The sequence below is a fragment of the Medicago sativa genome, chromosome 3 (genome assembly GCF_051527215.1).
Source record: "Medicago sativa cultivar Bolivia chromosome 3, Bolivia_mono, whole genome shotgun sequence".
In the NCBI taxonomy this organism is placed as follows: Eukaryota; Viridiplantae; Streptophyta; class Magnoliopsida; order Fabales; family Fabaceae; genus Medicago; species Medicago sativa.
In genome coordinates this window covers 25,924,720-25,951,441 of record NC_140751.1, presented here as the reverse complement: position 1 = coordinate 25,951,441, position 26,722 = coordinate 25,924,720, and the positions used below count along the sequence as shown (strand labels likewise).

The window sequence follows — 26,722 nt, the reverse complement described above, 5'->3', positions numbered from 1 at the left end:
AAAAACGTTGCCAGCAAAAATACAATTGTTAGTAACATATGACTTAACTGGCATATAGTATATTTACGCATTAATAATCAAGTAACAAAGAAAATAAATAAAATCTCATGTATGCCATTATGAAATATATCAAAAGAAATAAAGAAAAAGTCCCTTTGATATGCTGCTCGAGAATTAAAGCTGTGTTGAATCTCCATTATAAACTCATGGATTCACCTTGGGAAACACTATTAGGATTGAGTCTCTTGGTTACGGGAAGAGACTGGGACTTTGGGTAGAATTAGGCGGGAGACTTATTCTTGTAACCCATTGATATCTCTTTTGTAAAGTTACTAATCATTATAGTGAAACGGAGGACTGCTCTCTCCCCCAGACTAGGTCAATTTGGACCGAACTGGGTCAACAAATTCTTTTGTGTTCTCTCTTCCTATCTTTCTCGCTGTTTTCTACTTTTGGCTTGTGTTTATAATTTTTCCATACACTTTGTTTTGGTTGCTTGATTATTCCTTGTTCCACACATCAAGTTTGTTATTGGTGTGAGTTTTCATCAAATTCACAACAATTGGCGCCCACCGTGGGGCAAGGGTCAAAGGATAATCAAGTACCATGGGTTTGGAGTGGGATATTGAGAAGTTTACCGGAGATATCAATTTTGGGTTATGGAAGGTAAAGATGGAGGCGTGTTAATACAGTAGAAGTGTGAGAAAGCTTTGAAGGGTGAAGGTTCGTTAACGGTCACCATGTCACGAGCAGAGAAGACCGAGATGGTGGACAAGGCCATGAGTGACATTGTCTTGTGCCTCGGGGATAAAATTTTGAGAGAAGTAGCGAAGGAATCAACTGCAGCATCGATGTGGGCAATGTTGGAATCTTTGTATATGACAAAGTCTTTGGCTCATCGGCAATTCCTAAAGCAACAACTCTACTCATTCAGGATGGTTGAGTCAAAGGCCATCATGGAGCAACTTACGGAGTTCAACAAAATCCTTGATGACTTGGAGAATATTGAGGTGCAACTTGAGGATGTAGATAAAGTTATACTCTTATTGTGTGCTCTACCGAAATCTTTTGAATCGTTCAAAGATACCATGCTCTATGGCAAAGAAGGCACTGTTACCTTGGAAGAAGTTCAAGCGGCTTTAAGAACCAAGGAGTTGACCAAGTCCAAGGACTTGAGAATTCATGGAAACGGTGAAGGCCTAAGTGTCTCAAGAGGGAATGGTGGAGGTAGAGGTAACCGGAGAAAGAGTGGTAACAAGTCAAAGACAAAATGCTTTAACTGTCACAAGATGGGTCACTTCATGAAGGATTGTCCGTAGATTAATGGTAACTCCGCACAAATTGTCTTTGACGGTTATGAGGATGCAGGTGATCTGATGGTGTGGTGTTGTTTGGAGGATGAAGAAGAAGGTGACGTGTCTCACCTTGAGAGTGATGCCTAGTGGAGTGGTTGTCGTCTGGAGAGACGTTAAACACTCAACATCAGCCTGAAGAGGCGGTGGTAAGAATACTAATGATCAGTCTGGAGAGTCGGAGGCAACAATACTCATGATCTACCTGTTGCGGTGGATTTTCAAGGTTGAAGACATAATGGGATGTACGCATTTGCTAGTTGAGGTAGAGTACGCTCAGCTTGAGGTGGAGTTGAACACACTGGTAATGGTACAACTATGGAGGACCTTGGGTGCTATGCTCTATGGTGAGCAAGGGATTTCTTCATGAAGACGGAAGGCATTCCGGAGGTTGAAGAATGTATAGCACGGCTTGCGGGATTACCTAAAAAAATGCCAAGGGTGATTGGATGCAAGGAGACCTTCAAGGAAGCGGGAGATGTCCTGTGTTGAAGAGGTTATGGTGAATGCTTGTGGAACTACCTAAAATTCCTAGCGTAGTTGGACTGCAAGGACCTTCGAGAAGGCGGAAGACATTTCGAGGGTTGAAGGGGTTAAGGTGTGTACTTGTGGATTACTCTAAAAGCCAAGGGTGATTGGGCACAAGTAGATCTTCAAGGAAGCGGGAGATGTCCTGTGTTAGTCTTGTAGAACTACCTGAAATTCCTAGTGTAGTTTGATACAAGGATCTTCGAGAAGGCGGAAGACATTCTGATGGCTGAAGAGGTTAAGGTGTGCACTTGTGGAACTACCTAAAATTCCTTGAGTAGTTTGGACACAAGGATCTTCAAAAGGGCGGAAGGCATTCCGATGGTTGAAGAGGTTATGGTGTAAACTTGTGGAGCTACTTGGTGTAGTGGGAAGCAAGAGAAAGAGCAGCAAGGTGGTTAATGGTTTGGCATCATTACTAATTTAGAGTGAAGGTGGAGATTGTTGTGAAAGTGCCTCAAAATTGAAGAAATTGGAATTCTGGAAGCAGAAAATCGGTGGCCGATTTTCAGAGCATGGTGACCGATTTTCCACTCTGGTTTTTCGTCTGTTGGTTCGGCAAAAATCGGTGGCCAATTTGGAGCATTCGGTGGCCGATTTTGACAGCAGAAAATAAAACAGAAACGTATTTTCAGGCCGATTTGTTCCAGTTTTATTGAGGATTTTTTTACTATAAATATAGACATTGTATCAGTGTAAACCTTGAGATAGAGGGGGCTGAAACAAAGGTTTAGAAAGGCAACAACAAAACTAGGGTTTGTATAGAGTTTATAGGCAAATATTTCATCTTTCGTTATAAATTTAAATTTAAGGTGACGGATTTTAAGTAAGGAAGGACTGCATTGTCATCCCTACAAATCATATTTTTTTTTAAGGAACAAATCATCTTTTTGTAAAAAAAAAAAAAAAAAAAAACTATAACTCTATTTTTTTTAAAAAAACTTTAAACTTGCAAGCTGTGAGCTAGATGATTTTTCACATAATTATACATTAAGTTTTTTTTTGAGATTAGGTAGTATTTTTTCTTTTAGGAAAAGTGATTAGGTAGTATTTACTGCAGGTTATTTGTATTAAATTAATGAGATGGACATGTAGCTTTTTATGGTATAGTTTCTCTTTATAACCAGGCATAACTATCATGCATCGTCTTTGCTACATCACATATGAGAATGTTATGAAATTCTTTGTTTTATGTACTTCTAAAAATGGACTTTCTTCTTCACCCAGTAAGCATCTTCTCAAGTTGGATATTGTGAAAAGGAAGGGAATTAAGCATATATATTTTTAGTAACGCGGTTCACATTTATATATGAATTTAATATCTATATCAACACTATCTATCCAAGAATATCAACACTATAGTCTTTTTGGTACATGTTGAATTTTCGATTGTACTATAAAAATAATCCAATTAAATTGTTTGTTGATGACACTTTTTGCAAGCTCTAAAAATTTCTCTTTAAAATCTCTATTTTATATTATTTAATTAGATTAATTAGATGTATATGTAAAAATTCACACTGTTAATTAATGCATAGAACCTCTTAAAAAAATGCATCGATTAAAAAAAAAATCCCTATGGATTCCTTCAACAAGGATAATAATTTTTTTTTACAAAACAAAAATAATCATATTTTATGTGTCAATTGATTAATGTGAGCGTAACTCTCACCTGAAATTTAATCATTATTTCACTGCATTGCAAATTATAGGGTGATTACATTCAAACCAAACTGCATAAATAAATTTTACTATATTAATCTACTATTTGCTGGATTTTAATTTTTCAATAATATTTATTAGATAAATTTAATGTATATTTTTACTATTTCATACATTTCAATTATAATCGAGTCGTTTCATTTTAATTGTCAATTTTTAGTATATTATAGATTATATTTTACAACAAACATATGATTTTAGCGTGTCTTTATGATATTAATTTTAATAGATCTTTTTAAAAATTGTTATTTTGATATCAAACAATAGATCCAAACTAAATTACATAAAAATTGAATCGGATATTTTTTTAGAAGTCATTCAAACCGCAACATAGGTATTTAAATTTTTTGATCTGATAATCTTTTTATATCGAATGGATTGTCATTTTGTATTATTAAGAAATACTCATTTTTTTAATTTAATTTTTATTAAAATTAAAAGTATATATATACATTACTCTCAATAAATTTATGTTTTTTTAAATAAAAAACATTTTATAAAATTATTATCTAAATCATTTTTAATATGTATAAAAATTCTTTAGATGGCCGTAGTTTAAAAAGGGGACCAACGGTAGTTGTTAAAAGAAGTTAAAAATATTATGAATTAATTTCGTATGAACTTTTTTCCTTGAGTATTATTTCGGTCTCTATAAAAGCATAAGACATCCTCTTGTGTTTACCACATTACAAGAGCATTGCATTCATATTTCATTTGATTTCTAAAAACATTGTGAAGATGGATATGAAAATCAACAAGGGAATTCCACTAGCTACACTCCTCCTTGTGCTACTTATTTCTATAATTTCCCCATCACATTCCTTATCATCCTTGGATGCCAATTCCACAGATTTATCATTTCATAATCTCGTTTCTTCTACTGTTTTTCCGATTAAAGAAGAGTTACGTTGGTAGGCCATCAATGCCACTTATATTTCTTCCTCAACTTTCATTCAAAAACTTATTATATATATCAACTTATTATGATGCATGCATTGCAGGGATTACAAGGTGTCCTTCAAAATTGGCAACAATCCCGTACAGTCCTTTAACCTTGATATTGACACGGGTAGTGATCTCATTTGGGTTCAGTGTGATTATGATGAAAAATGTGAAGGTTGCACTCTGGTAATAATTAATCATATATATGTTTGACATAATTATTATATTCTAATAATTAATTAGTACTATATATATATGCTGCTGATCTTTGTTTGTTAATTTTGCAGCCTATGAATAAACTTTATAAACCCCACAATAACTTTGTGGAAAGTAGGAATCCCCTGTGTCTTGCAGTCCAGGATAAACGAAAGCGTGATGACTCATCGCCATGTGAGTATCAAGTAGGATATGTAGACTCTCTTGAAACTAAGGGTTTCCTAGTAAAAGACAGTATTTCAAGCTCTGATGGCACTTTACGGCCCACTGAGCTGGCATTCGGGTGAGTTTTGAATTAACTTAACTATTTTGATTTTGATTTGATAATATTAATTTATATATGTTTATGTGTTCAAATAATTAATATGACAGGTGTACAAATTATTTGAAGAAGGCTACTCGTAAAAAAGGAGTGATGCCAGAAGGGATCCTTGGGCTTGGGTATGGTAAGGAGAGCATATTGTCCCAGCTTAAATCTCAAGGCTTGATTAAAAATGTGGTAGGTCATTGCATTAGTGGGAAAAAAGGAGGAGGAGGGTACTTATTCTTTGGAGATATTCCCAGCTCTACTCCACGGATTAGTTATACACCTATGCTAAGTCCCTTAAAGTTAGTAAATGATTTAATATATAGATGTTTGCCACTCATACATATATATACTATACACAACCTTAATTAATTTAATTTATTTGTTTGTTTGTTTATGTAGAAAGAAAAAGATTGAGGAAGGACGCTATTTTGCAGGACAAGCGGATCTGCTTTACAATGGAATACATACTCGTATTACGGGTCTTAACCTTATGTTTGATTGTGGAACCACCTTTTCATACCTCAATTCTAAAGACTATAAACTTCTTCTCGATCTTGTGAGCAAAAATCATAGAAATTTTGTCGTCTTATTTATTTACTATTACGTTTTCAGTTCATAGCATAGTGGTTGATCAAAAATTAATTAATATTTCAGATAAACAAAGAATTGAATTCGATAGAAAAGTTTACACAAACTAAGAAAGACGGTCTAATTTGTTGGACGGGTAAGATATTTCAGTCTATAGACCAAGTGAGCAAAAGGTATTTGAAACCTATAAAATTGAAGATCTCAACCAATGTGCAGTTTCAACTACTAGTTGAACATTATATAACCCTCGCGGCGAGTACCTTTTTATTAAGCTACCTTTGATTTTATGATCCTCTAATTAAGTAATTATGCACTAACATGCTAGCTAAATATATATCCTTAATTTTCAGAGAGAAGGAAATATATGCTTGGTGATCGAAGATAGCAATGTAGAAGGCTTTGGTGGTACTAATGTGATAGGAGGTAGTAAATAAATTTTTCTCTTTTTATCTGTAATGGTTATTACTTTGATTGTAATAACATTTTGTTTTGGTGTCAACAGCTATCGCTATGCACAATAAGGTAATGGTTTTTGACAACGAGAGAAAGCTGATTGGATGGGCCCCTGACAACTATTGTAAACTTCTCTAATCAATTGGGGCTTAAGAGAGAGGATATGGGTGATGACAAGATTGAATAAAATAAATACACATCTTCTATATGTACTAGCCTTAAATAAATTGCATTCCTCCCCAAAAGAATTAACATTATACTATGTGATAATGATAATTGAATTTCAATAAATATTTGATTGTTGAGTTATTTTATCATTTTGTCTATTCTAATAATCCACTCGCCACTTGTGTTGAGTGTATTTTTAATATGTTTTCTATAAAACTTATATTGTTGGCATTTGCAGGCGAATATTTACTCTTTCGTAATAAATTTAAGATGTCTGGGCTTAAGTAAGGGATGACCGCATTGTCATCCCTATTAATCATATTTTTTTAAGCAACAAAATCATCTTTTTATAATTCTATCTTTTTGTAAAAAAAAAAAAACTATAATTCTATTTTTTTGTTTTCTTTAAAACTTTAGACTTGCCATGTTGTGAGCTAGATGATTTTTCACATAATTATATATTCAGTTTTGTTTGAGATTAGGTGGTATTTTTTTTAGGAAAAGAGATTAGGTAGTATTTAGTGAGATGGACATAGTGAGCCGTATAATTGCTTCTGATCTTCTTTTTGGATTAATATATTTGATTTGATTTTTGTTTTGTTCAAAACAAAAATAGTCAAAAAAAAATAATAATCATATTCTCAAAGGGTTTTTTTCGGAAATGCCGTAAGGACTTTTTTGTATGTTTTTTTGAAGGAAAATCATCATATTTATAACTCTATCTTTTTGTAACAAAATAAATAAATTCCCTTTTTTAAAACCTTGCCATGCTGAAGGCTAGATGATTTTTCACATAATTTTACGTTCAGTTGTATTTGAGATTACGTAGTATTTGGTATTTTTGTAGGAAAAGAGATTAGGTTATTTGATTGTTGAATTATTTCTTCATTTTCAATATTCTAATAATCAACTTGCCAAAAAATAACTCTTCCTAACTCATGTGATAATGGAATGAGACAATAGTTTCAGTAGTCTACGACCATAAATTGAAAAGTCAATATGTCAGGTTATGTTTTCGTTTCAGTTCATTTATTTCCTTTTAAAATGAATTCGTCATACACGATGTCTTATAAGTACATACTGTCAATAATTCTTCACTTCTCTCTTGTCAAAAGTGAAAGAAATAAAATTTAAGATGTGTAGTCTAGCCAATAGACCACTTAACCAAAATAAATAAATAAATAAATAAATAGGTTCTAATGAAAGACTTTTAATCCTCATAAAAACAAAGTGAAAATAAAATTAATGATTTTTGGAAAAATTAAGGGTTCAATACACAGTATTTGTAAACATTCATTAAATTGACAATATATTTTTCCAATATTATTTAAAAGTAAAATATTAGGCTGTTGGAAGATTTTATCATTACATCCTTAATTTTTTTTATTAGATGGTCTTCTATCTAAACTGAAATTTATTTTTCTAAGTAATTATCTATATTATTTGCCACATATATAAAATGTTGTGAATTTATAAATAACATGTCATGAGTTTAGATATCTTCACTTGAGTTCGAACTTAGAACGTCAATGTGTGTGAGTTTTAGCAATGGTTACCCGTTTTTTGGAAGAAGAAATAAAGATATGACCTCCTACAGGGCCTGCCCAATACTAAATGGGGACCAAAACAAACTCCAAAGTGAAGCCTTTTTTACTTTAAAAAATATATATATATATATATTAAAACTTTTTACTTGAAATTTATTTTTTTAAATTTAAACTTTCTTTTTGACCTTTTTGAGACGTAAAATCATCTATTAAATTATCATAATCAATAAGACTTAACTCGCCTTTTCCAATCATTTTTTTTTTTAACGTTAAAGAGAATTTCATTAATAAAACTCCCGCAATAAATCAAAAGTCAAGACTCCAGAAATACAAGGTGGTGACTCTTCAATGAATATACAGTCTAGATTATGAAGAGATTATTGAGATAAGACGAAAATCATTCAACCGTTAAGGGCTATCAACCTTAGGAATAAGAGCAATAAACGTACTATTTATCCCTTTGGTCAAACACCCATTTCTATGAAACTCCACAAGGTAGCGCATAACATCATCACACAAAATATTCCAAAAATCCTTGATGAAACCAAAAGTGACACCATCAGGACCCGGGCATTTTAAATTATCACAATCTCACACCGCAGCTTTAACTTCCTCCATAGAAAACGGTTTCACCAAACTTGAACCCTCTCAATATGTCAAAGAAGGAAATTGAAGTGCCACCGTGCTGGGGCGCCCCTCCCCCTGAGTTTTGTAATGAGAAGAAAAGTGAGAGTAAACAATACTATGAACATTGTCAACTCCCTCAGATTGGGCCTTAGATTAGCATCACCATTGAAATTTCGAATTAGCATCAGCATCTCAAAACCATTGGGCCCTAGATTGCTGCCAACAAATGATGTTATTAATCCTAGACACAGAATAATTCCTCAGTTAAATCGTGCAACTCCTCCACCTCCCCATCTAGAAGCACTGAGGATTCCCCTTTGACATCCAAAGCTGAGATTTTGTCCTTCAACGTCACAATTTTTGCCGGTAAATTTTGAGAATGACGTTGGTGCCATTCTTTTAAAGCCAATTTGATTAATTTGAGTTTTTCTTTCAATACATACCCACCCCAACCATCCACATTAAACGGCGTCCACTTATTTTCAACAAAGATTCGATAGGTAGGAAACGAATCCAAACATTTCAACATACGAAGCGGTCGAGGCCCCCAATTTTCCTCATCCACTAAAAGCACTAATGGACAATGATCTGACAAGCCTCGCGTCGAAGCCAATTAAGAACAGCTCGGCCAGGTCAAACACCAACTATCTGATAACAAAAATCGATCGGCTCATAGATTTTCCATCCCCTCGAAACCACGTGAAATTACGGCCCCGAAGAGGTAGATCAATCAATAAATTATTATTGATGAACTGGTTGAAAGCCTAAGACCCAACAAGAGACATACTCGAACCAACACTTTTCCTCTCAGACCCACACCTGACTGCGTTGAAATCACCACAGACACATACATTTTTTCCAGCAAAAACAAAAACAACCTGTTAGATATGTTATCCCAAAGAATATGGTGACTAGAGGCATCACAAGGCGCATAAACATTAAACACAACAAACAACTCATTGGATTTCAGAAAACGGCCAACAACCACCAACACATTGTCGAAAGAAATGGATGTCCACACCTCTACCTCATTTTTGTCCCATAGAGTCACTAAACCTCCCGATGTACCTAACGAAGGCCTAAAAGAGTAACCACCACAATCGTCACCCCAAATAGCTTTACACACAAAATCATCAATGATGGCTAATTTTGTTTCTTGGATACAAAAAATAAAAGGAATTTTCTCCCTCACCAATTGTCTCACCTCCATCCTCTTTTCAAAACTCCCCAAACCCCTAACATTCCAAGAAATGATCTTCATTACAAACACCAACACCACGCCCACCCCACCTACTTCCCCACCCTCTTCCCATGGCCTACTCACCACCCTCCTTACCCTCTTTATTTTTACGCCCTCCCCTTGACAAAACCTCAAACATGTTATGTTGAACCCCATCATAATTCAGCCCAATCACCTTCCCAATACCCCTAATATCCTCATTGGCAACTTTATTATTACCATGAAGTGTCAACCAATTCGACCATTCATTATTAACTGATACCTGGGAGTCACTAGGCGTAGAAGAACCAGCATTAGAAGCCACCTTTTTGTCTTAGTAGTCATATTAACTTTTTTTTCCAAAAAAAAAAAAAAAATACGGACACTAACGTGTTCGTCTATCCGTTTATTTTTCACGCACTTGATTATATATACCATGATGAAGTACTTTCTAATGAAAAGTAGAGTGAAATATTGTTTCTATTGTAATAGTGATTTAACATTTTTTAATTAAAAATTAAATTAAAAGGGGTAAAATTTAAAGTAAAAAAATAAACTCAAAATCATATTTCTTAAAAAAAATAAAAAAAATAAAACTCAAAATCATATATCTAATCTTTATTTTTTTGTCTTAACAATCAAATATAAAAAAGAAAGAAGAAGAAAATAATAAGTATTGAATTTATTTTTTTTGTCTTAACAATCAAATATAAAAGAGTGTCCTCGTGAGCTTAGCTCAGTTGGTAGGGACATTGCATAAAATATGCAAAGGTCCGGGGTTCGAACCCTGGCCACCACCGTCCGGGGTTCGAACCCTGGCCACCACCAAAAAAAAAATCAAATATAAAAGAGAAAGAAGAAGAAAATAACAAGTATTGAAATATTTTTGTCCAAAAAAAAAGTATTGAAATATTGAGATAAGAATGATGAGAAAGTAGGGTGGAGAGCACCGTTTTAAACTGAAACCCTACTTTTGGAACATCCGATCCACTGCCATGGAATTCACATAGATACGTACGTAGGTATATCTCAAAACCATTCACTAAGTTGTTGTTGTTGAGAAATGGCGCAAGGCAGAAACGATGGAGATGAAGACCCAATTCCAAATGACATCATCCATACTTCTCTTTCACTCATGGCCGAAACAACCACCATTACCCAGCTTCCAACTCTTCCTTTCGATGTCCTGTCTGGGATTCTTTGTAGGCTTCCGGTCAAATTACTCGGACAGCTTCGGTGCCTTTGCAAGTCCTTTAATTCCCTTATTTCTGATCCAAAATTTGCAAGAAAACATCTTCAATTGTCAACAAAGCGCCACCACCTCATGTTAACATGTCGATTCGACGACAACTCAAGTGAGTGGCTTCTGTGTGATTCTCCAATCCCATCCATTTTTTCTACTTCTACCGTTTTTTCATAGACACAACTTTACCCTCCCAATAGTATCACAACTTTATTTTCAGATGGACAGAAATCTGTGGACTTAAGGTGCTCTTCCGATGGTATCTTTTGTGGTGAGCTCGATTTTGGTTGTTATTTTTTGTGGAACCCTTCCATTACAAAATTTAAGTTATTGCCGCCTTTGGGAAATTCATGCGAAGGTCATCCTTTTTCCATAACCTTTGGGTATGATCATTTCATTGATAATTATAAGGTCATTTCTGTTTCTACAGAAAATGAAGTTAGTGTTTATACATTGGGGACTGATTATTGGACAAGAATAGAGGATATCCCAAATAATTACTGCATCCATAGTACCGGAACATTTGTGAGTGGCACTGTTAATTGGTTCGCAACGGATGATTCAAGTATGCATTTCATTCTTTCTCTTGATTTAGAGCAGGAGTCATATCAACATCTTTTGCTACCTAATTCCAATAATGATTCATCGATGTTGGGTTTGGTGAGGGATTGCTTGTGTGTCTCTGCAAGTAGTGATATGCTTATGGATGTTTGGATTATGAAGGAGTACGGAGATCAAGAGTCTTGGACTAAATTGTACATTGTTCCCGACATACAAGATCAGGGTCTCAAACCCTTTAAAGCTTTATATATTTATGAGGATGACCAACTGCTGCTACAGTTTTATGCAATGGAAGGTGGAAATGTCAAGTTGGTTGTTTATGATTCCAAGACTGGTACTCTAAATATTCCGGAGTTTCAAAACAACTATAGACATATATGCTCAGATGTCTACATTGAGAGTTTGATATCACCTTAAGCTAGGATTCAACTGCAACATATATATGGTTAGATTTTTTATTGTGTTATTTATTGCTATCTGCTTGGGTTTTCTATTTGGTGTGCGAGATATTGTCTCAAAATTATTGAAGATATTGAGTGAAGAATTGACTTTCTTTTTTCTTAATGGTTTACTTGTCTGGTACAATGAAAATGACATGCTTGTGTTGAGTTCGTGTAAGGCTTGTAATCTAAATTTATTGAAAAGTTTATGCAAGTTCTTGGACTTAATTATGTGTTTTTTTCAATTGAAACCAGTCGTCCTACTGTTTAAAGACCCACCACATCAATGAACACAAGTAGATGTTGGGATGCAGAAAAAACTTGGTGAAGGATACATGAGTTTTTCTAATAAGATTGGAATAAGGACAGTCCGCAAAGTATCGATGGATTATAACAAGAACACTTTTGCTCTTTTCTACTCGCTAGACTTATTCATGGTGTCTTTTGATCCAAGTAGCCATCTCCAGACTTATTCATGTATATTATCGTTCCTATTTTGTTTCTTGTATTCTACTTTGAGGGGATTTATATATCTGAATATTTTTAGTTCATGTGTTTGATCCTTTTTTGTGTAAATTGGAGTATGGTGTCATGTGAACATCAGTATAAGAGGAATAATAGGTCCAGTTAATATGTTACAACTCAAGTCTATGAATTGGAAATTTGGAATAAGATCAATGTAGAAAAACATGTGGAATGGTCAAATATTATTATATATGTTTTAGAGTCTATTAAGAAATAGTGCTTAAATTACAGCATGTGCTCTTCTGTTTTAGAGTCTATTATCGATAAGAGGAATACTCTCTAATACTCACTCTCTCACTGGTTTAAATCATTGTGGGTCTATACTTTAGAAATAGAACCCACACAAAGTGGTGGGACATCACATGTTTGATTATGATTACCTGAAACAAGTTTATACTATGTTTGAAACCATTTTAGTTATAACATCCAATTTATTTCTTAGTCTGTAGTATGAATTGTTATTTTATACAGGTGTTAGTTAATGATGGTTATTTTCCATCTTAAGTATAAACAAATGAGAGTTTTCCTAGAGGCAAATAAATAAAGGCTTGTTTGGATTACCCTATTTTTGAGCTTATGAAAAATAACTTATGCAAATAAATTAGCTTTTATGTTAATTTGTAAGTTTTCAGTAATGAAAATTGTATCATTATATGCGCAAAAACAGCTTTACTGACAGCTACCAAAACAATTAATCAAACATGTAACACCCATACTAGATGTATCTAAAATGTCTAGCACGTGCGTTAAGTTTAGTATTGGATACATTAAAAATTTACAACAAAACAGCTACGAATGAATATATATACAACCAAATGCGTTCGTACGTAATAATACAACTCAACTTCTCTAAAAATAATATGAATGCATCCTTGATTATCCATGTCATCCTGCAGCAGGTACGAACGAACACTTGTTGCATCATCCATTCAGCTACTAGCTTGCTAATCCAACCTGTTTATCTGAAACAAATAAGGATTGGGATGAGACATAATGTCTCAGTGAGTTCCCCTAAATCCTAGGCTATAGGCAACCTCAGGGGAAACCTACGGTCACCACGTGTCTAAAATACAACCTGCCGGTTGATTATACGTGTGTGGGGACTTGCATACTTAGACGGTTGTGCATACTAGGGCCGTCACAGTCTTATCTCACCTGTTATAGGCTTCAATTCCTATACGTGTCATGGCGGTCGAGAGGAAACTAAAACCGCAATGCCAAGAATACGCTCTACGTATCGAGGCCTAAGCATGCTATAATCATGACACAATTCTAAACCGGACGATTAGGGGAAACCTAAGATCGTCATCGGAATATCTTTCTCTATTCTTGCTCTATGCATAACTATGTTGTATCTAACAACATATTCTATCTTGCTATCATACTAGTTCTTGACGATCTACGTCTATGTTCCACTATTCTTGACGATCTACGTCAAGGCTCTACTATTCTTGACGATCTACGTCAAGGCTCTATGACATAACATAATATATCTAATAATATGCACAGTCAGATTCATTCATTAAGTTAGCATTTAACAAACAAATATTATCTGAGTTCATTTTACGGAAAGCCCCGAGTGGAGTAACCCCGAGCGCAATCCCTATCTATCCGATGGAAACCTATCTAAGGTATAACCAACGACACTCCTGCAGTGACGTGCGGGATCCTTACGGCTAACCCCATTTCACCTAATGGAAACCTCTTGAACCAACCTAGTGTGGACAAAAGAGACACGACCACTACATCTTACTTACTAAGTGACATGCGGGTTCCTTACGGCTAACCCCGTTTCACCTAATGGAAACCCCTTGAGCCAACCTAGTGTGGACACAAGAGACATGGCACCTTAACTTTAAACTCTTGATCTATATATACATGAGTATTAAATCTATGCTAGCTATCTCTTTTACCTCGGATACTTATACGATCCGACTAGAGGTAAACTATATGCTTGCTTAACTTTCTATGTGAAGAGGTATCTAATCAATTCACGTCTTGCCACACTCGTATGGCACTCTAACTTCTATGCGAAGAGAATACTTTATGTCACTTCGCGTCTAAGCAAGCATACTACTCATGCCTAGCATTCTATTCTTTACTAATTATTCTAGTTCTTGACAAGCTATGTCAAGGCTCTATTTTCATCCCATGCCTAGCTCTTTGCTACCCGAGTAACTCGGCTAAAGCTCTCTACGCCAACCTTGCCATACATGTTAAGATTACCATGATTTTCATTTCAAGAATCATTTGATGTTATGTGCATTGCCTAGATGTTGTTTTGGGGTTATAAAGTTATAAAACGTTGGAAGAAAAGCATCAGAACGCACCACCGACCCACACTGAGCCAACAGCCAAAAAGCATGTTGGCTGGTCCAGAGGGCTGCGCTAATAGCGCCCCTGGAGCGTGGCTTTTCTGGGGTATTACGCTATTAGCGTAGAATTTCGCTAATAGCGTAGTTCTTCGGGTCTGTGGTACCAAATTTCCAATTTTTGACCCAAAACTCATTCTAATGGTTCCTGCAATGCACCAAAACATCCAGCAACATATATATACTTTCTAAAACAACTTTCATAGCAATATTAACATGTACCAAGCAAGATCAAGGCAAGGGTATAAAATTCTCATTTTCCTAAAATTAACATAATACATGTTTTTCTTGCAAAATCAAACACATAATCCCAAAGGTGGGTTCTATCTAAGAACTCACATGATAATTGAAGAACTTGCGAAGGCTCGTTAGGATGCTAAGTTGTAAAGTTACATGATTTTAGAAAGACATACGCATATGGGTGATTGAAGTTGACATTTTTGAAATTCAAAATGAAATTTTGTAGGTACCGATTTGTTACGACTCGCGTAGTTGGGCTAAACTCACTAGAACTAAGACTTGATGGCACGTATGTGTTGTTAACTCGTTCTGTGAATTTAGAGTAACAATTGGGACATAGATTCAGTGTATGTTTTTATTTAGTAGAAAAATCATCAACGTCAATGACCCGTGTGCTAATCTGATCGTACTTAATTTTATTCATCATGCTCACTTCTATGAATCTTAGTCCTCTCATACATTTAGCAGATGAAATTTCCATTAGCTGACGAGCGGGATGTTACAAAACCCAAGTAAACATATACAGAATAATGCAGGGGTGAACAATCAGATTTCTGAAACATTCTTAAACAAAAGTACAAAATAAATGCAGGGTAGAGGTTTGATCACCAAACATTCTTAAAATCCCACAATTACTACACATATAACCATCCATTGTCCAATCCCACATGTTCCTTATGACACATCTTGATGCCTAACCAACACAACCAACCAAACTATTTAATAAAAGCTTAATTCCTTTCCAAACAATCTTCTCTAAACAACCACTACCTTTTATGTTTGGTTGCCTTTGCTTTATTGTGGCAGTTTGTTTATTATACTTAAACTCATTTTGTCAATCACAAAGACCATCTTGTCAATATCTGAAGAAAATGACTTTTGCATTCAAGCATAGAAAATTACAATTGAATGGAGAGGACTCACAGGAAATATCCTTTAATATAGAGAAGCTGAGATTTAGGAACAAACAAATGCCAAGTTACGTGCATTTGTTGCAGCAGAAGACACTGGTGGTGTTTTTTTATTTTAATTTATGGTTTGATTTTTCTTCAGAGAATCTAATCATTGTGTACATGTCTTCATTCATGAAAATGTATACTTAACAGAAATAAAAATTCAAACCTGCAGAATTTTGCAGGCATCCTACAACCAAACACAGGAAAAACATTGTTGACTAACTATCCAAAATATTGCAGCAGCATAACCATTGCTCCTCTAGAAACCAAACTCTGCTCAAATCCATATTTACTGACTCATGAAAATCACTTTCTACTTCTAAATTTAATGACCTCTTCTTGGGAAATTCCATGTGGCTATTCCAGATGATGCATCCATTTTGAAGGTGTATGTATAATTTCAGTAGTTCTCAGTTTTGTCTTCTTTGCTGTTCTGTCTAGAGATAGTAGTTAAATCCATAGACACTATATTGGGAGGCAACTCATGTTTCAACAAGAGCTTGACAGAACTTGGGTTGAACTTTCCTTATTGCAAATCCTTGAATTATGTCATGAACTTGGAAGTGATTTATATTTCAAATTTGCTTATGTTTTTTTAAAACGGGGAGTGATTTTGTGTGGGAACATAGAAGGTGAGATTTAAATGAAAGATTTGAGTTTGAAAGGTCACAAATTATTTTGATTTCATTGTGATTTTATATATCTAAAAATGAATAAAAGAAAGAAAGAAGAAGTATTTAATAAATATTTAAAAATTGATATAAGAATCATTGTAGACCACACTACCGTTAGGAAATAAACCCCCACCATATTCTCATACCTTAAAAAAATAAAAAAAAAAAAACGTTGTTGTTCTTCTGCTGCATTGAATGATCCTCAAATACCATCGGGAACTCAAACCTAATTTTGTACAGAAATGGCGGAGGGTAGAAGCGATGGGGAGGAAGACCCAAACGAAATCGTCCATACGGCGGGAACCATAACATCTCCGCTGCCTTTTCTTACTCTTCCCTTCGATATCTTCCCTGAGATTCTCTATAGGCTTCCTGTCAAATTACTCGTACAACTTCGATGCCTCCGTAAGCTTTTTTATTCTCCTATTGCTGATCCAACATTCGCAAAGAAGCACCTTCAATTATCAACTAAGCACCACCACCTCATGATAGCCTCTTGGAACAACTTGGCTGAGTTAGTTGAGTATGATTCTCCAATCCCCTCGGTTTTATCTACTTTTACCGTTGTTACACAGACACAAATTTACCCTCCTAATACTCTTACAATTCGAGTTAACTTTGTGGACGTAATGTGCTCTTGCGATGGCATCTTTTGTTGCATTCTCAAAGCTGGTACTTATTTGTTGTGGAATCGTTCCGTTAGAAAGTATAAGTTACTTCCTCCTTTGGAGAATCACATGTGGACATCACTAAGCTTTGGATATGATCATTTCATTGATAATTATAAGGTCATTGTTGTTTCTTCAGAAAAAGAGGTTTGTGTTAATACTTTGGGGACTGATTATTGGACAAGAATAGAGGGCATCCCACATTATTACGACATCTGTGGATTGGGAATATTTTCGAGTGACTTTGTTAATTGGTTGGCAATCGATGAATCAAGTTTGTATTTCATTCTTTCTCTTGATTTCGAGAAGGTGTCATATCAACAACTTTTGCTACCTGAAATTGAGAATGATTCATGGACCTTGAGTGTGGCGAGGGATTGCTTGTGTGTCTCTCGAACTAGTGATACGATTTTGAATATTTGGATTATGAAGGAATATGGAAATCAAGAGTCTTGGACTAAATCGTACATTGTTCCTAACCTACAAGATTGGGGTTTCAAAGCCTATAAAGCTTTATATATTTCTGAGGATGACAAATTGCTCGTGCAGTGTTATGTGATGGGAAGGGGTAAGATGAAGTTGGTTGTTTACGATTCCAAGACCGGTACTTTGAATATTCCCGAGTTTCAAAACATCTATCTTCAGATGAATGCAAAAGTCTACATTGAGAGTTTGATATCACCTTAATTGAAACATATATATGGTTAGTTATATTTATTTTATGTTTGCTTTGATAATTTGTGACTTGTTCGATCATTGTTAATCAATAGTTAATGGAATCTATAGGTCAAACATTGCTTTTATTTTCAATAGTTTGGTTAATTTGATTTGTTGATTCTCTCACATTTTTCACTATCTTTTCACCATCATGAATTGCATTAAATGGTTTGTCATTTGATTTTCGAAGATTTGTGTTAAGATTTAAATTGACTTCTATACCCTATAAAGGGGTACACAATCAACAACGGCCTTCCATGGCACGCCTTGTGCTCGATAGTTTGCTTGTCTGTTAGTATATCTCATTTTATTTAGTTTGTTACAAAAAATAAATTTTTTTTTTGAAGGGAAAAAAATAATTATTGAACATATATTAAAAAAAAAGACTTTTTTTGACAAGAAAAAAAAAACGAGGCTATTTTTATCCAAGCTAAATTCGCTAAAAAAAACAAACAGAAAGTTGAATGATCTGAGTCATTCATACCAATCTATGAAATCCAATGATACTAAGTTGTCCACGTCAGTAATCCAAGTCCAAGTGAAAACCTCAAAGCTTATATATAGCCTCCTATAACAGCAAAACCCATTGGTAATTCCGTATAGTCACACATCGGTTACTGCCGCTGAATTTTTCTCTCGCATCTGAATCTCATCGTGAGAACCCATTCGTAAAATGACTGTTAGTAACCAAGCCGACAACCCAAACGACTTCGTTTCTTCCCATTCACTCGTCGATGAATCAACCACCGCTAAGAGGCGCCAATTCACAACCACCTCCACCTCCATAGGAACCCTAACATTTTCGTCACCTTACAAGCCGTTACTTCCAACTCTTCCCTTCGATTTGGTGCAAGAGATTCTATGCAGGCTTCCCGTCAAGCTCCTCCTTCAACTCCGTTGCGTCTGCAAATCATGGAATTCTCTAATCTCTGATAGAAAATTCGCAGAGAAACACCTTAGCATGTCAAAGGCTTCCCAGGACCTCCACCACATAATCATAAGCACTCCGAGTGATTCATTTGATATACTTCTTTGGGATTCACCAATTCCCTCTGTTTTCAGCGCCGTCACGCAGACCCAACTTGATTGTCCTGATGTTTTGAACAATGTTCACATTTCTGATTTGTGTGTTTGCTCTTGCGACGGCATCCTTTGTTTCACCATTGAGCATCATTTCCCTCTTCTGTGGAACCCTTCCATTAGGAGATTCAATACGTTTCCCCCTTTGAAATGTCCGGGAAGAGGAAATAGATTTCTCTATTCCACATTTACCTTTGGATATAATCCTTCCACTCACAATTATAAGATTGTTGCTGTTTCTTTCTTTAAGAACCAATATAGAGTTAGTGTTTATACTTTGGGTACTGATACTTGGAGGAGGATCCAAGACTTCCCATATTCTGACATCAGTGATGATCTAGGTGTATTTGTGAGTGGCACCATTAATTGGTTGTCATATGATATTTCGAGTAGATTTTTGAATGCGATTGTTTCTCTTGATTTGGAGAATGAGTCATATCAAAATCTTTTGCTGCCAGATGCGGATAAGCGTCATTGTTCCTTGGGAAAGTTGAGGGATTGCTTGTGCCTCTTTACTAGCAGCAGTGATATGCTTATGGAGGTTTGGATTATGAAGAAATATGGAAATAAAGAGCCTTGGACAAAATTGTACAATATTCCTTACATGGGAGGTCAAGTTTGCTGTCATTATTCCAAGAGTCATTGCTATGCTATTTCAGAGGATGACCAAGTGCTAATGGATTTTGAAGGGTTTTTCACAATAAAGTTGTTTGTTTATGATTCTAAAAATAATACTTTTAATATGCCTAAGTTTCAACATTTTAGTAGCAGTTACTTGGACCCAGCAGTCTATGTTGAAAGTTTGATATCACCTTGTTCTTGATGTCAAGTTGTTGATGCTATGTTATGTCACTTGTGTTTGAGATTAAACTTCAAATTATATTTGACAACTAGCTACAATGATGGCACTTGCATTTATTTAAATTTCTAAAAAAGGGGAATTTCAAAAGTACCTCTAGATGATTATGCATGGTGTGGCTACTTCAATTGTTGGATACTATAAACTTACCAAAGAACTGGTAAATTTCAAAATGTCACTCATATGCAAAGTTCAACACAGGTTGTGGCCATTCTTCAAGCTCAAAGTAACCAACATCATGCAACAACCCAATGCTTGTTAATTTATTTTAGTAAGAGGAATCTAGAAATAATTATTTTGCAATCAATCATTATCCTAGTTTCATTATTAGAAGTGTAATACTTTTTGAATTTAGCAAAAAACTCTTATGAATTGTGTTTGCTACTGCGTTTCTGATTGTTTTGCAGTTTTATTCTGCATGTTTTTGATTCAGCACTCGGTGAAATTCTGGTTTATTCCTTTGCACATTGAATGATTGGTGAATGGTTTTGTTGGGTTTTGGGGTTGGCCTTGTCTGTGAGATTGGGGAAAGGAAATCTATTGTTTTAGTTGTGGACTTTTAGAATAGACAATGAGTCACGTAGTCTTTGGAAAGTTCTTGTGACCAATTGGACATTTATCTCTCATTTTTAATCTTTTATCCCTTTTCTTTTGATGTTTCATGTTCTATATAGACAGTAAGATTTAGATATAAGGGTTATTTTCTCCCCTTTGAATGTATCTTTCCAAGATGATCAAGATTGTGCTGGAAAATCAAAGTTTAGTGATGATTCAGCAAAATCGTCTCTATGATTAGTAGAAATGATATCACTCTGAGGCATGTATACACCTATGCCAGGACTAAGGTAAGAACAAGGAAAATAAGAAGGAAGTAATTATATGCCATGATCTTCAACTATAGACGGAAATGAAGAACCAATTAAAAGTGCTGCTGAAACATGATTAGTTGTATACTGAGCTAAGAGATTAACCTTTCTGGTTTTAATGGATTCGATTCTGAACTTATCAAGTTGAAGTAGCGGAATAAAAATATCAGAAGAAAAACATCAAATTCAGCAAGAAACTGATTAAAAAAATAAATACTAAATCATGTGTCATCAGAAACCATCCAGGATTAACTAGTTTTTAGCTCAGACGATGAATCTTCTTCCAAGGTTAAAAAAGAGAAACTTTTAGGGACACACAAAGAGGGTTGAACTATTTGGAAATAACAAAACTGATACTACACAAAGAGGGTTCAACTATACCAGCCTTTTAGGAAAGCAACCTTCGTTGAACTGTTTTCTGGTATGAGCAAAGGAGGAAACAGATACGAAGAAAGACATTAACACGAAGAAAGTTGGAGGGAGATTATTGTCTTGTGTAGTAATGCAGAGGGAAGTGCATGTGGTACAGCATTGCGTGTTGAATGAACAGGATTGTTTGAAAGTGCAAGTTCAATGTTGTCCACCGGGTCATCCTTGAAAATGAGTGAACAATAGATTTTCTTCATGAGTAGAATGGGAACGATGGCTATTTTTTGGCAATGGAAGCATTGAGATGGAGCAAAGAAGTAGAAGCCATATGGTGAAATGTTAACAATTTTTTGGGCTCAACTTTTCCTTTTTATCCAACTTGATTACTTGAGTAAGATGGTACTCTCAGTTACTCGAGAACCTACGGCTTTAAAACCAAAGGAAAAACATCAGGTCATAAACCTGACCATTGGTGCTATAAGAAGATTGAAACTAACAGTTCCTGATTTGGAAGGACATTATCGACAGTTGTTTCAGAATAAACTTTTGATTTCCAGAGGCTCCAACCACCCGTGGTAAGGCTGAACTCTGTGCATTCTCCTGCCTTAAGCCCTTTCCACATTTTTGGAAAGAAACTAAAGTTGGAAATGCAGAACTGTCCGAGATTTAAGAATATATTAGAACATGGAATAGTTGATATCTGCTTTGGAAATTGTTCTAGAATGAGTGAAGCTTATCGTTCTAGGTTGCCTGACATCGAATCTGCTATATGCCTCAACAAAAAAGAAAGCGACCACATAAACATGCTTTATATCCTAGTTACCGCCGAGATCAATAAAATGAATACATCTCAAGAAATACCCGACCTAGGATCTCACATCAGTATTCTTAAACCAGAAGAAAGTATTCGAATCGGTCTTGCATACACTTCTTTGAAACCAGTACAAACTTCATTGATGATGTCCATAAAGTAGATATGGAAAGATATAAAAAGTCGATCTTCCAGCAGTCTTGTACATGCGAATCATGTAATAGTTTAGCAATTGGTTGCCATTCTAATAATCATGAGGCTAATGCGAGTGCAACATAAGATAAGTCTATTAAAATCAAACTTTTCTGTTTACCAGGGGAGGCTGCAAAGTTGTTGTGATGTTGATATAATATAAGTATAACACCTCTAAAGCCAAAAGAGTCGGAAAGAATAAAATCATTTTCCGGGGATCATTTGTTAGAGGGTATAAATTCCTATCAATATGTTGCATGTTCAATATTCAATTTAAAACTCCGAGAGCAATCAGAAGCACATGTTCCGATTTGTTCTACATTTCTAAACATGAAGTTCCCCAAGAATTTCAACCTACCATCAAAGGAACAGTTAATAAAGAAGTTATGTGTATTTGGCTCAGTAGATTCTTCAAACACAGGTGTCTTTTGTTACATTGGCTCCACTCAGGTGGCTTTTTCCGAAGAAAGGGACGCCGTGGTTGCATATCATTATGCCAAAAGGAAGGTCTGGTTTGGTGATGCATTTATATCATGTGCATCCATCAGCAAAACTAATAGGATCACCAATAGAATCATGTCTGAAAAATTTTCAATTCCTTGAAACCGGAAAACATATAGAAACTTAGTTTGTACAATTTGTTGTATTAAGTATGTTGTACCCTATTTACAATTGAAATCTTTATTCCTTTTTTACTCAAAAACTTCCAGGTTTCAAATTTTACCCAACAAGCCAAAAGCTTCCTATTTAATTTACTAAGAATTTCGAAAGCCAAAAGCTTCTTTCAATCTGCACTTGTTCAATGAAGCTCAACATGAAATAACTATGCAACTCATTAACCTTGATTCCTTGTAGTTAAAATTTCTTAACGTTACTGCATTCTAATTAAGCCATTGAATAGAGATCTGAAAGATCACATAATTATTTTATCAAATTAGGAATTCAAAATCTGAACCATTAGATCTATATCAATGGTCAAGATGACCGACTCTAGTGAGTGTTTACTGCACTGATTATAGGAAATCATTTCTCTGTAGTTCAGTCAAGGAGGACTTACTCTCACATTTAATGAACATAAAACCAAACAAATCAAACAACTACTAGATCGGTGAAACACTGTGTGAAACAGTTTTGCATAAAAGAACTAGTTGCTTTCAAATAATGTTTTCTTGTCATTTGTTTGTATTTGTTTGTATTAACAACAAAAATTATGTCCCTAAAATAATTGGTTTTTCTTTCTATTGTTTTCGGCTTAACTATGCATGATAGTACTCGTTTGTTAAAAAATAATTGGTATTTCTTTCTATTGTTTTCGGACCAATACACTTTTGTTTAAGCAACAACAACCAATATACTTGGTGTTTCTTTTTATTAGAAGTCCAATTTTTTATATAAGAACAATTAGTAGTTAGTGAAGCTCAACACAATTTAATTAGTTTCTTCCAACAAACTTACATTTACTTAATTTATAACGATGACTTGTTATTATGTTATTGGTATTACTTTTACTTAAATTAAATTGAGGATGATTTTTATTTTATTTTTTAAATTTGTGATTTTGTATTAGGCGTCTGTTTTTAATATTTGAGCAGGGCATCTGATTTAATTGGGCTAACCCTGTAAATATGTATCCATCTTTTAAAGAAAAATAGTTTCCAAGATTTTCTCCGAAGTGACCCTTCTCACCTTGTTTATCTGGCCAAGTCTATGGTGCACATGAAACATATGTTTTACACTACGTATAAGGTTGTTTTTATGTTGGATCAATAAAACTACAAATACTACTTATATAAGCACAACCAAATCTAAAATGTATTTGGACACACATAAAAATAGTTATTATTTCATCTTTTAAAATAAGATATTAGATAAGTGTTTCTTCTTTTACTTTTTTTTCCATTTGTGTGAGTGTGTCCAAATAAAATTATTTGTGGTTATAGGAAATAAGCTTGTGTATGGTGTGGTGCAATAGTAATTTGTTTATGCACATTACACAAAACCTGTTCTTTGTTATTAAAGTCTTGGGCCTTTTTAAAACCGTTGTATCCTTTATTATAAAAGCTATAGTTGTTTGGCAATCATGTTTTCCCTAATCCTCCCTACTTTGCCCTAATTCCCTAGCTTTTTTCCCTCCTAAACATCCTTTATTGCTCGAGTAATCTCATCCGTTCAAGCACTTGATCACATCCGTTTATTCAAACTTGAAAAAAGTTCTCTCACTTCGTTAATGCAATTGAATAGGTATTAAAGCCTAATTAAGTCGGTCAACAATCCCCTACAGTAATTGCTAATTCCCCTACACTAATTGCTAATCAGAAATAACATAAACATCCCTTATAAAGTGGCAATTGAAAATGTTTCACGCATGCATTTTTTACACTATACTGTTTCACGCATACACTAATTCCTATCACATTATTCTACTGAAATTTCAATGTTTCACGCATGCATTTTTTACACTATATTGTGCTATCCGATATAGAGTGATAGGAAGATATGCGTTTCAAGGTGAAATTTCCTTCGAATTTTACCACTGAAGTTAAATGTTCGTTCTTCACAGTGCATGTGCAAAATCAGGTTTGTTGTCGAATTTACCCTCGAATTTTGCCACTAGATTTAACCTTTTTATATTTACATATGATGAACAGAGTCCGTAAACTTTTGATGTGCATGAAAATTAAATCCTTTTTTGGTTGGATTTAATATTTTTTGTTGTTGTTGAATCCAGCTTGCAGTTGTTTTCCCTTTTTTTGATACACTGTTTGACTTCTAGGATGTGGAGAACTACAACCATTCTTCGTTACTCAATATTTCTATGAGCTACCGGAGCAATGACACCTGCTAGATTGTGATGGGAATACTCACAACGTCATGTTAAACAAATCAGTTAGTCGGCCGTTGTTGACAGATGGTTGGAGTACATTGCGATTATTCTACTAATTTAGTGGAAGTAAGATTATTGCTTTCCAGTACCTTGGTGGAAGTAGATTTCAAATCTTTGTTTTTGCTCATAACATTACTCCAGCTGATTATCCACCGTACCATTCCATGAGTGCGGCAGCATCATGTTATTGTACCTTTGAAATTCCTATCGCTGGATATGGATCGACGAAATCACCGAAGGTTGTTTGTTGTTTTTTCATGCTATTCAATTAGAGGTTTATATATGCTATTTTAATACGGTATATTTTTGTATGTTATTCTGAATTTTTTGTTTTTTTTAGGAACTACCTGATACTTTTGGCAAATTCCTTAGAGTGAAACATCACGACTACGTCATGTTGTGCTGTCCATATGACTACGTCATTCCTATGAGACTTAAATATACAGATGACCCCATACCAATTGTGATGTTTGGAAAAGGCTGGACGAGTTTTTGTGCTGCTAATGGTATTGAGGGCGGAGACGTGTTAATTTTCAAGTGCAAGTGCGTCATGGACAAAAAAATATGTTATCGTATCCAAGCTGTTATAAAAGCATGACTGAAGTTTTTTTTATTAATAATAGGTTAAGTTCTTCTTTGAAATAAAGAGTAATTTAGTTTTTATTTTCAACTGTTAAGAGCTTTGTATCAATAAAATCGATTTGAAATCTGACCGTCATCCATGTAACATTTCAATTGTTAAGAGCTTTGTATCAATAAAATCAATTAAATATTTATTGAATTTGTTAGTGATTTTTGATAATGAATAATAGAAACTTATTAGTCATTGACGGTGTATAATGAAAAGTAATTTTGCATAATGCTACTTAACGCTTATTAAAAACGAATTACAAGCTTTTAATGCAATTGGAAGCGAAATGACGCACTTTTAATGTCAATTGAGAACGTAGTTAATGACAATTGAAAACTTTTAAGGTGCATATTTCTACATTGAAATTGCTTTTATTTTCTAAATTGAAAACTTTTAAGTCGCATAATTTCGTATAGGAAAAACTTTTAATTGTTTTTATGCATTATGCACTAATCACTCTACCAATTACTACCTATTAAAATCAATTATGACGTACTTATTTCAAATATTAACACGTATCAAGGTTGATTCGATTTTGAATATTAATTATGACGTACTGTTAATGGCAATCAAGAGCGTAGTTAATGGCTTGAAAACGTCGTTAATGACAATTGAAAACTTTTAAGTCGCATATTTTCGTATAGGAATTGCTTTTAATTGCTTTTATGCATTATGCACTAATCACTCTACCCATTACTACCTATTAAAAGCAATTAACTACGTACCTATTACAAAAATTAACATGTATCAAGGTTGATTCGATTTTGAATAGTAATTATTACATATTGTTAATGGCAATTAAGAGCAAGGGAATTAACATGTATCACGGGAATTAACTACATACTTATTACAAAAATTAGCACGTATCAAGGTTGATTCGATTTTGAATAGTAATTATTACGTACTTGATGGCAATTAAGAGCGTAGTTAATGGCTTGAAAACGTCGTTAATGACAATTAAA

At 34.5% G+C, this 26,722-nt stretch overlaps 3 protein-coding genes and 2 pseudogenes across 4 annotated transcripts; all 5 read left to right on the top strand.

Moving 5' to 3' along the window:
- The first annotated feature begins 4,293 nt into the window (after positions 1 to 4,293).
- Positions 4,294 to 6,402, top strand: LOC146936712 (aspartic proteinase Asp1-like). The gene is made up of 8 exons (XM_085751376.1): positions 4,294 to 4,513; positions 4,604 to 4,730; positions 4,832 to 5,043; positions 5,133 to 5,369; positions 5,470 to 5,626; positions 5,725 to 5,914; positions 6,013 to 6,081; positions 6,161 to 6,402. Exons 1-8 carry the CDS (start codon positions 4,341 to 4,343, stop codon positions 6,247 to 6,249), a joined length of 1,254 nt encoding a protein of 417 aa, XP_085607502.1. The 5' UTR covers positions 4,294 to 4,340; the 3' UTR covers positions 6,250 to 6,402.
- Positions 6,403 to 10,584: 4,182 nt separating this feature from the next.
- On the top strand, positions 10,585 to 12,500 carry LOC146936711 (F-box/kelch-repeat protein At3g23880-like; annotated as a pseudogene). The gene is made up of 2 exons (XR_015033202.1): positions 10,585 to 11,921; positions 12,172 to 12,500. The product of XR_015033202.1 is annotated as an F-box/kelch-repeat protein At3g23880-like (transcript).
- Positions 12,501 to 16,925: 4,425 nt separating this feature from the next.
- On the top strand, positions 16,926 to 18,038 carry LOC146936710 (F-box/kelch-repeat protein At3g06240-like). The gene has a single exon (XM_085757732.1). It carries the CDS (start codon positions 16,926 to 16,928, stop codon positions 18,036 to 18,038), a length of 1,113 nt encoding a protein of 370 aa, XP_085613858.1.
- A 686-nt stretch (positions 18,039 to 18,724) lies between these two features.
- Positions 18,725 to 19,996, top strand: LOC146936709 (F-box/kelch-repeat protein At3g23880-like). The gene has a single exon (XM_085757731.1). It carries the CDS (start codon positions 18,742 to 18,744, stop codon positions 19,969 to 19,971), a length of 1,230 nt encoding a protein of 409 aa, XP_085613857.1. The 5' UTR covers positions 18,725 to 18,741; the 3' UTR covers positions 19,972 to 19,996.
- Positions 19,997 to 21,638: 1,642 nt separating this feature from the next.
- On the top strand, positions 21,639 to 22,865 carry LOC146936708 (uncharacterized; annotated as a pseudogene).
- Positions 22,866 to 26,722: the final 3,857 nt, after the last annotated feature.

Coding starts and splice junctions, on each gene's coding strand:
- LOC146936712 (XM_085751376.1), top strand. CDS start 4,341: ATGGATATGAAAATCAACAAGGGAATTCCACTAGCTACACTCCTCCTT. Junction 5,370..5,469: donor CCTATGCTAAGTCCCTTAAA/GTTAGTAAATGA, acceptor TTGTTTATGTAG/AAAGAAAAAGATTGAGGAAG. Junction 6,082..6,160: donor TGGTACTAATGTGATAGGAG/GTAGTAAATAAA, acceptor TGGTGTCAACAG/CTATCGCTATGCACAATAAG.
- LOC146936709 (XM_085757731.1), top strand. CDS start 18,742: ATGACTGTTAGTAACCAAGCCGACAACCCAAACGACTTCGTTTCTTCC.
- LOC146936710 (XM_085757732.1), top strand. CDS start 16,926: ATGGCGGAGGGTAGAAGCGATGGGGAGGAAGACCCAAACGAAATCGTC.